The sequence below is a fragment of the Rhinoderma darwinii genome, chromosome 2 (assembly GCF_050947455.1).
Source record: "Rhinoderma darwinii isolate aRhiDar2 chromosome 2, aRhiDar2.hap1, whole genome shotgun sequence".
NCBI lineage: Eukaryota > Metazoa > Chordata > Amphibia > Anura > Rhinodermatidae > Rhinoderma > Rhinoderma darwinii.
Window position 1 is genome coordinate 81,614,421 of NC_134688.1, and position 10,901 is coordinate 81,625,321.

The 10,901-nt window shown below is 37.8% G+C and overlaps 1 protein-coding gene across 1 annotated transcript; it reads right to left on the reverse strand.

Annotated features, from left to right (window-relative positions):
• Window positions 1-415: 415 nt before the first annotated feature.
• LOC142740670 (keratin, type II cytoskeletal cochleal-like) lies at window positions 416-10,544 on the reverse strand. Its single transcript, XM_075850081.1, has 9 exons — window positions 10,113-10,544; window positions 8,058-8,266; window positions 7,821-7,881; window positions 7,644-7,739; window positions 5,947-6,111; window positions 4,359-4,484; window positions 1,660-1,880; window positions 1,199-1,233; window positions 416-522 (listed from the first exon to the last, which is right to left on the reverse strand). Exons 1-9 carry the CDS (start codon window positions 10,542-10,544, stop codon window positions 416-418), a joined length of 1,452 nt encoding a protein of 483 aa, XP_075706196.1.
• Window positions 10,545-10,901: the final 357 nt, after the last annotated feature.

The window sequence follows — 10,901 nt, forward strand, 5'->3', positions numbered from 1 at the left end:
AAAATAAATTTCTTCAAGGCGGTTTATGTGACTTTACCATAGTCCATGGTTAGTGCAGTGGAAATGAACTTACATTTTTACTAATATCAGGTTATGAATTTATCAACATATTGCAGGTGTGTCAATTGCAAAAAAAAAGACATGCAAGACAATATGGCTGGTAATCATTGTATTCTGGAAATGGTGGTGAAGTAAACACATAATTTAATACAGATTTTTAATAATAAGATGAAGACAAAACCCACTTAAAAGCAACATAAACACACAATTGTGGAGGACATAGGATGTAGAGTTTAGCGTAGAAAAGGGAACAGATCAGTGACTGCATTAAAGCTAGTTTTATAGAGCACAGCCGACTAAGGTAATTCTCATGACAGTGCAATTATTTGTGCAGCCCGTCCAAGATCAGCCAGGCTTAACAGTGATGTCCATGCTTCCCCTTGGATAGACTGCTGGAGCTGAAGCTTCCCACATGATGATGTTGGCCACTTGTACTATGTCCAGTGGAGCTGCTGACCACGGCTAAAATGTATACAATTTGAATAAACAATTTACACTCTATACTGAAGTAAAATATTTGGATTATTTTAAATTCACAAAACATAAATTCTTTAAAAAATTGCACCCAAATTTTTTTTAATTATACTGGAAAAGGTGCCTAAAATACTAGCTTCATGAAAAGCTGAGTTTTACGGGAATTAATTGTGGAATAGGTCTAAAATCTGCACTGCACAGAATCCTCAGAAAGATGCTTTATATTTTTTAGGTTTCATTAGGCCCCTTGCACACGACCGTAGTTTTCATCCGTAAATACGGAATCTGTAATTATGGATGAAATTGCAGACCCATTAATTTCTATTGGCCACAAACACCTTTCCGTATATTTACGGATGTGTGGCTGGGCCGTAGAAATAATTTCCAAAATATAGAATATGTCCTATTCCAGTCCGCAATTGCAGCGCAGACTCCCCCATTGATGTCTTTGGGCGCTCCCGCAATTGTGTATCCGTAGCCATCGGATCCGTATTTGCGGACAGTAAAAACCCTTACAATCGTGTGCATGAGGCCTTAGTGCTATTTAGCTTTATGAGGAGTGTTGATTTGGCAATAGTGCACATAAGAACACATAGTATATATTGTAGCTGTGGCTTTTCACAGAATAGTCTTGGAACAGGTTGGGTTGTGTTTCTATACTTACAGATACTAACAGATCCATGGCCTTCACCAACAAGTCTGCAAATGAAAGACATTTGTTTATAAACACATTATAAAAAGTACAAAAAAAGCAAATTTTTGGGGAAAATATGAATTAAAGGGGTTGTCTCATCAGGATAAGCCCTGTCCATGTGCCATATTATCGCACATAAACATCATAGGAGTGGGTCCTTCTGGTCGGGACCTCCATGTATAAGCCAGAATAAACAGCCATTTATCTGAATGACCACCACGTACTACTACATTTCCCCTGCTTTAGCCGCTGCAGGGGAAATGTCTGGCTGGCCGAGTCTTACCCTGGCAAAATCACCCGTTTTCCGTCTGTAATGAGACAACCCCTTAAAATTCTATATTTGTTACAAAGTATTTTTTTTTCTAGAAAATCTGTTTGTCTGATACATCTACGCTTTAATGAGTATAACAGCAGACACACAGCAGACACACCTGCTCTCTTCTCCTTCCAAAAGTTTCCTGTAGGTGGCAATCTCAATATCCAAAGCCAATTTAACATTCATCAGTTCCTGGTATTCTCTCAGTTGGCGAGCCATGTCCTGCTTGGCCTTCTGTAGAGCAGACTCCAGTTCAACCAGTTTATTCTTGGCATCCTTGACAGCAGCTTCACCACGCTCTTCAGCCCCTGTGATGGCAGCTTCCAGCTTAGCGCGCTAGGTTTAAAAAAAATATAAACCAAAAAAGTTTTTAAAAATGTATTCAATTATTAGTCTATTTACATGAAGAGCACTTTTCACCAGAGGGTGGGCCAAAGGTGTCTTTTTTTTTCTACTTTTGTTTTTTATCTGAAGCAAAGCCTCCTAAAATCCTTCTACCCCGATGGTGGGTCTTGTGGGATTGATAACTACTACATCTGCCATTTTGTAGAAGCCAGTTACCGCTTATGTTTCCATACTCAGTGGTGAGAGTTCCTAGATCTGTGGAAGACTTGCTCCGATCATGGATGAGGAATCAAAACTGGACTATGAAAAGCTTACAAAGGCACTTGCCTCTGATGCTTAATTTATACGGAAAAGTTGATATTGATTGCATTGAAAAAAGGACACCTTGTGATCAGCTTAGTGTCAGATGACCCTTCTAGAAAAAAAAAAAAGGATTTTGAGGTCAGGCAATCTCTTTACCCGTCATGCACACTACCTCTGTGCCGCTCGGGCTGTTCTTAACAGCATCTGAGTGGCACCCGATAGTCTACACGGACCCATTAACTTTAACGGGTGAATCAGGTCCGTGAAAACTGACCCGATTCTCCGATCCGAGGAAAAATAGGACATGTTATATCTTTCCTCGGATCACTGACGGGACTCGGGCGGCGCAAACGTGTGTATGAGGGGTTAGTGTTAATCCCACCTGTCTCCTGAAGCTTCCTGTGCAGAGTAAGGCAAAACATGAAATATAATATAACAATACTGTTACTGTTAAATCACAAAACATGTTATATAGTTATAAATGTATAACACATTCTAATACTGTCTACTAAAATTACCAGGTACGGCATATGGCAAAATATGCTTTTTCAATCAGACAAAAACGCACAGGACAACTCTGTAGTTATTAAATCACTGATCTCAGATCATATGTTTTGCTCCATGATATTTTTTCTCTTAGATATTTTATGATTCTTAATACTGAAAAAATAAATTATTTATTAAAATCCTATATTTTTTTCAGAATTACCCGACATATAAATATTTGCACATATCAATCTACTGCACCTTTGTAGTGTACTTAATTCATCCCGTTGACATTGGAAAAGTTTCAGTCATGGTAACTGACTGTGAAACAATTGTTCATATTGTATGCAATGGTTTCATAGGGCCTGTCATATGAATCACCCCTATGCATGACGAGGTAAATCAGTGCAACACTGTGACTAATGTCAGATCATCCTCTTTAACGAGCTCTCCCACGCCTCACCTAGATTCTCAACCAGCTCCACCTCTTCCCTATAACTTTGTGAATTATCCCAAATTAAGTAGGCATCTTACAGCTGACTACAGATTGGCTTACAAGATACATGTATGCAGTTTTAGCATTCGAAGAAAAACTAGATCAACTGTGTTTTATTAGATTTTTAATGACCGGTGCTGGGAACAGATTCTTTAGCAGCTTGATAAATGTGGGAAATATATACAGTATTCTGTCATATAAACAAATGAAAGTACCAAACATAGGAATATACACTATAATTTTCAAAGGTGGTCATCAAATTGACCTATACTATATATCTATGTATCTATATCAATCTATATATCTATAGATAGATAGATAGATAGATAGATAGATAGATAGATAGATAGATAGATAGATAGATGGTATAGATCAATTTAATGACTACATGTGAAAATGATAATGTCCGGACACCTGGTGGCATACTTTTAGGAAATCCTCGGTCTGCCAGACAGTGTTGGACTAAGGCTCCTTGGGTCCACTTCATGGTTATCCTTGCTTATGTAGGAGACATCAGTAAAGTCTAATAGGTTATTTGTGAATGAACCCATAAGAAAAAGTGATTGGCTTCAAAGTCAAATGACTGTTTTTTGCTTTTCCTTTGGGTGACTGTTCATTTTTAAGGCCCAAGATTGTATCAGAGCCTGGGCCTACTGGAGGATCCACTGGTACTGTGGTGGACTAGTCCAAATCTGCTACCAGATTCCCCCAAAATGACAAGATTGTTCTTTAATCTGTCCTCTATTAAATTATATTGCCATTCTTGTAAATTTTTATGTGACTTTACTGTGACATTCAAATCCGAGAGCTCACAATGCTGACATTTTGATGACATTGTCTAAAAAGTTTAAAAAAGATATCCTATTTTTTGGCAACATGGGGCCCAAGGGAGACTTGATGACCCCTAGACTGTCATTAGGAACAATACCTACCAATGCATACCAATAGAGTTGCTAAAAAAGTGTTGCCATCTTAAAAAATAAATAAAAAAAATTAGGATATATACTCCTGAATAAGAAGCTATGGCCCTATTAGCATTGAAGTAAGGGCCCCATAAACATTGCAATGATCAGATCAATTATCTAATCTATTCCTATTCATACCAATGCTCCATGGATAAATAATGAAGGATTCCACTTTTGGATAAAACAAGCCAATAACTTGACAATTTGCATTTCATTTACCTGTGCTTTCACACTCTCTATTTCACCCTTCAGTCTTTGGATCAGACGAGTCAGTTCATTAATTTCATGCTTAGTATTTCGCAGGTCATCACAATGTCTTCCGGCTGTCATACGCAGCTCCTCGTACTGAGCAGGAAAATGCAGGTTAAAAACATATAGACTTCAGATTAAAAGTTCTATCACTATATCAAGTGTACTACTCTACCCATAATAGTGGCGTATGGTATTTGCCTTAGGAAACACTTGGCTTAGAATTGCTTTATTCAGGGGATAATAGAATAATGCCCAAGTAAAGTGACAGATTTATATATAAATTGGGCAGTATTCTGTTTTCTTAACTGTTAAGGTATGTTCACACGGCCTATTTTCAGTCGTTTTTCAGGCCGTAAACGCCCCAAAAAACAGCTAAAAATACGGGGGCTGAACGCCCCCAAACATCTGCCCATTGCTTTCAATAGTAAAAACGGTGTTTCGTTCCCAGGGGGGCGTTTTTTACGCTGTCATATGTAAAAAAAAATGCGTGTAAAAAAAAGCCCCGTAAAAAAGAAGTGCATGTCATTTCTTGAGCCATTTTTGGAGCCGTTTTTCATTGTCTCCATAGAAAAACAGCTCTAAAATCCTCCGTCAAAAACGTATCAATAAATGTTTGATGCTTAAAAAAACGCTGAAAATCAGAGGCTGTTTTCCCTTGAAAACAGCTCCGTATTTTGCAGCCATTTTTTGTTAAGCGTGTGAACATACTCTTATTCTATTCTTTCTCTTTGTTGTGCCATTTAAATATACTATATAAACTGCACATCAGATAACTGCATGGAGATGATATTAATGATGAAATGGTTATTCTGGCATTTTTTTTTTTTTTTCAAGAAACAGTGCCACTCTTGGCCATGGAAAGCTTCTGGTATTGCAGCTCAAGTAACAATCTTGACACAGCCTTTAGATAAAAATGGTGCTGTTTTTGGAAAGAAAAAACACACCTTTTTTTTTCTAATCATGGGCAACCCCTTCAACATAATCTTGAGCTATAATCCATAAACACCTTTCAGGTACTGTGGATATAATCTGTGGTGCCCTCACTTTAATCTCCCATTATTTCACTTTTATTAGAGTTAACATGTTGATCAAGGCCCTAGAAGGTCCTAGATGGGCCAAAAGCCAAGGGGGCCCACTGCCACCCCAAAAGCAACGAGCAGCTTCCTACTGTCTGCTAGATTGCATGTAAATGACTGAGAATATGAATCTTATGACTATATTACTGGTGGTTTGTTAGAGAGACATAAGTAGTGCTCTATGATGAGCTATTGAGGAGCAAGTAGACCATATACTGTTCTTGCATAGGCCCCCCTGCTTTCTGTGTTCGCCCTTAACTAAAATAATGTAATATAAATAATCCCAGAGATTCAGTATCGTTAAACTGTATGGCAAGTATAATTTGTAGGAGAAATCATTGGTAGATTAAATTGTGGTAACTAAAAGAAATACCTTTAAACTCTAAACCATGTTAACATGCTTTGTGGATTACAAGGGATTTTGTTGGGTGTCGCCAATAATTCAGAAATAAGTTTCTAACTCTGTGAATTTGGCTCACCCTGGACTGGTACATGTCCTCGGCCTCAGCTCTGCTCCTGTTAGCGATCTCCTCATATTGAGCTTTAACCTCAGCAATGATACTGTCCATGTCTAAATCTCTGCTGTTGTCCATAGACACAATGACGGAGACATCTGAGATCTGGGCCTGGAGCTGAGCAATCTCCTAAGCAAAGGGACACAAAATAATGTTGTCAACCATATGTGAATGAAAACAAAGTATTCATGCTGATCCTAGGCATTCTATCTATCTATCTATCTATCTATCTATCTATCTATCTATCTATCTATCTATCTATCTATCTATCTATCTATCTATCTATCTATCTATCTATCTATCTATCTATCTATCTATCTATCTATCTATCATCTATCTATCTATCATCTATCTATCTATCGAATGCCAATTTATTACTCCAAATAAAGTGTGCTTAGATATTCACATTAGCCTTGTGCCCAAATGGAGAGTTTCTTATAGTATCACAGACACACAAGCACATGGGGTTGCCATAAAGGGGTATAGGAGGTAGTATTTTGTTTTCACCCCTTAATGACCAAACCAATTTTTTCTTTTTCCATCCTTACATTCCAAGAGCCATAATTTTTTACATTTTTCATCGATGTAGATGTAGCTTTGTTCTTTGCGGGATGACCTGTTTCAAAAAGCACCATTTTGGGGTTTATATAATTTATTGATTTAGCTTTCAGTAATTTTTTGGGGAAGATAATACAAAAAAAAGAGCAATTATGCCAATATTTTTTGCTTTTTTTTTTCCCCTGTTTACCATGCGGTAAAAATAGCATGTTAACTTTATTCTACAAGTCGGTACAAATGCGGCAATTACAATTCTGTATAGTCTTTTTTTTACGTTTTAAGTGCTTTTGCACAATAAAACATATTTTATTGAAAAAATCATTATCGTGTCGCCATATTCTGAGATCCATACTTTTTTATTTTTCCATCGATGTAGCTGTATGAGGGCTTATATTTTTGGGGAAAAATTGTAGTTACTAGTGGCAGACCTGGTGGCCTATATTAGGTCCCTGGATGACATGGTAACCTATTGGCATCCCGCGATCCTGTCGCGTATGTGCTGATGGGCAACAAAATCCTGCAGTTGCGGCAGGAGCATGGCTGCGAATAACAGCCGTGCTACTGCTGCTGATCACGTGGGCACAGTGGCAGTACTGTACAACATGGGCCCTAATGTATGGTCAGTTTTTAACAGAATTTTCATTTACAAATGAGAAATTATGTAGGACAATCTAAATATTTAGGACCAGAACACATGCATTTTATTCCCTTATAACTAGTTTCATTACAACAAAATGTCCTAAGGTTTCACGGTAGCAATGATATCCACTGTGCCACCTTTCCACCCATCTTAAAAAAAAAAGTCTTAATTTAACCCCTTAGTGACCACCAATACGCCTTTTCACGTGAGTCACTAATGGGCTTTAGGCTAGGCTAACGCCTTTTCACGTCAGCCTAGTCTAAGTCCTGCACGGGTCTCCCGTGCAGGCAGGAGCCGGGGCTCTGCTGTCTGATGACAGCTGAGCTCCTGCTCCAATGCCCGCGATCGAAGTTTGCTTAAGGGACTCTCTCTATTGCTTTATTATAATGCTTAGTGAGTAACAGATGGATTTAAGAGCTTTCTGGTTGATGAAGACTTGCAGAAAGTTTTACAAGATACTTACCGCATCAAAAAGGGCGCGCAGGAAGCTAATCTCCTCAGTTAGAGAGTCCACTTTAGCTTGTAGTTCAGATTTGTTGATAAAAGCAGCATCAACATCCTGTAAGGTTAATAAGATTCTTATTAATATAGTAAACGACTATTACAAGAGTATAATCCTGAAGTAATGTTTAATACATACTCTCTTAAGTCCAACAAATTCATTCTCTGCTACTGTGCGTCTGTTGATCTCCTCCTCATACCTGTTGGGTTACATTTGATGATTATTGGAAGGACAGCAATTTACTCCCACCAGTCCATGTATAATATATAGATTGTTTATATATTGTTTATCATTTTGCCATATTTCTATTCATTATTTAAACCTGGAAAACCATAAATTCACATTCAATTCGATTTTTTACAAAAAATAACGTACTTTTTCTTGAACTCCTCTACTGAATCTTCCATGTTCCTTCTTTCTGACTCCAGACGAGCTCTCTCACCCCCAAGACCTTCCAATTGTTTCCTGAGGTTGCCGATGTATGCCTCAAAGAGAGGTTCAATATGGCTTTTTGCAGGCTTTTTGTCTTGTAAAAGAGACCATTTTGTCTCTAGCATCTTATTCTGCTGCTCCAGAAATCTCACCTACAATAAACAATGTACGGGAACTAAGATTGGCAGTACATAGGGGAATGAGAATATTGGGGTCATATATTTTTTAACAAAAACAGTCAATAATGTAAGAATATAACATTATTCAATTCAGACAACGTAAAGTAACTTCCATGTTCAGCAAATCTTTATGTGAGCCTTTAAATATATAAATGATCACCTGGGATCCGTGTCCTTGGACTTCTTTACTGTCCCACAAAATCCTTTCTATAATGCTCTACTTTTCTTAACTGACACGGCGCCGCCATGAGAGCTAGAAGTTGCTTACAGTCAAAACAACGTGTCTATTTCTTACCTGGAGCTCCTGCTATGTGCTGTTATGGAGGTATACATAAAAATAAACATTGTCAAAACTTTGGCTAGGTGCCCACCATGTTTGGTGATCATGAAACGTTCCTACTGAACATATCCCCCAGACCTATCCAACTGTATGCAAGGGCTTCCAATGACTCCAATTGTAAAAATATATATATATATATATACTGTGGGGTATATGTTTTTTTTTGATGCATACAATTGTATTGAAAACCATAGCTTTCAATAAAGTTGAGGCTATGATATCCCAATGTATACCGGCCAAACCTATGGCAAAAGGACACCCTTTTGGCATAAGTTTGGCTATTAAAGTCCATGGGTATGATGGCATATACGTCAAACATCCACCACAGACTTAATATGTATTAAGGTCTTAGAAATCCCTTTTAGACCCTTGAGACATAGGATATTTTATAAGCAATTTAAACTTTTTTATATATAATCAAATTTTAGTCCAATTTATACTTAGTATAACTATTTAAGTGTCAAGAGGCTGAGTGTTCCCCAGTATAGACTGAAGACCGTTTTACACAGGGCAAACAAACCTTCATACGAACACTCATTCCCGATCATTGCCCTGAGTAAACAAGGCAACGATCAGCAGATGAAAGGGGAAACACTCATTCATCGGCTGATCGCATCTTTTATGCAGCACTAAATAATATCGTTGTCGGCAGCACATCTCCCTGTGTAAACAGGGAGATATGCTGCAGACATGATAGAATTGTCTGGAGTCGAACGATCGTAGTAATGATCGATCGTCTCAATACATAACCAATCATTGCTCCTTGTAAAAGAGCAAACAAGCGCTGATCAATGAGCTGTCTCGTTTATCGGCACTCGTTTTCACTGCCCATATTGGCCCATAGTCACGTGGATAAAGTCAGAATATTTTTTGGGCAAGCAGGCAAGAATGTGTCGTGCATCATTGTTTACTATGCTTATTTCATATCCTAAACTAAGGATACTTAGTTTAGGATATGAAATAATAAAGAATTTCATAGAGTTGTAGGTACCATTTCAGTAATAGTAATATGTCATGTAGTGGTCTGATTGGACATACTAGACCAATTATTTCTAGTTTCCCTGTGCATTTACTCTATAAATATCTCTGTGTCACAAAAAGCCATGGTTCAAGTTAAAACTATACCATGCCTGTATAAATATGTTACTAGGCCTAAACTTGGCCATGGAATAAATAATAAAATGTGCAGTCCTACACTTCCCCACTGTGACACCCACTAGGATCGCTATGAAGGAATCCTTTTTCATATGACTACTGGGTGAGCGCCGACACTTTTTCCTATGAATATACAATAAATAATTAATACACATAAAAACGTGTGTATGAATGGTCTACCCCTGTACTTTTGGTCACAGTAGATGCTGGATGGAAATATCTACTTTACAGATTTGATTACAGTAGTTGATATATGGGGATTATACATTAACTATTGTCCATAAGGTTTGCTGTGTGACAATCCTAATATGAACTGTTACTTACTTTGTCTATGAAGGAAGCAAACTTGTTATTCAGACCTTTAATCTGGTCCTTTTCATCAATTCTGACTTTCTGGATATTGGGATCAATCTCCAGATTGAGAGGAGACAGGAGACTTTGGTTAACAGTAACAGCTGTGATACCAGGAGAACAAAATGATCCACCAAATCCATAGCCAGCGGAACTCAATCCATGGCCAATTCCAGACAAACTATAGGCATGTCCACTTTTCAATCCAGTTGACATCTTATGTCCACCAGACAGAACGCTGTAGACACTTTTGCTGCTGAATGATGGGTGCATTTTGTGGCCAATTGATATCTTCTTAGAGGTGATGGAACCATTGGAGCTATGTTTGCTCAATGATGGTAAGCAAGCTGAGGATGAGCTGAAGCTCCTGATTCCATGGCTGCTATGTCCAGATTGGTAAGACATCTTTGAAAAATCTGTTGAAATCTGTGGTGCTTGGAGAAGGAGCAGAATAAGATTCAGATGCGTACCTCTTAACCCAGTGCTGAAATTTGTCCCTTTTATATATCTGGAGTAGTGGGCTTGGTGACTTTGAAGAGCACTAAGACCTTGTAATTGCATCTTGTGAGCTTCCTCTTGGAATTTTTACATCACCATCATCCTAGTTTAATTAAATTTAATAGAACAGTTAAATAAAACTCTATGTAGCAACACACCTAAAATTTTAGTAAAGATGAAAAGCACTTAATGCGGTTGATTTTTCACAGTAACCGAGCACACCCCATCTTGTGCATATTATGTTTATAGGTGTCATTTACGTAA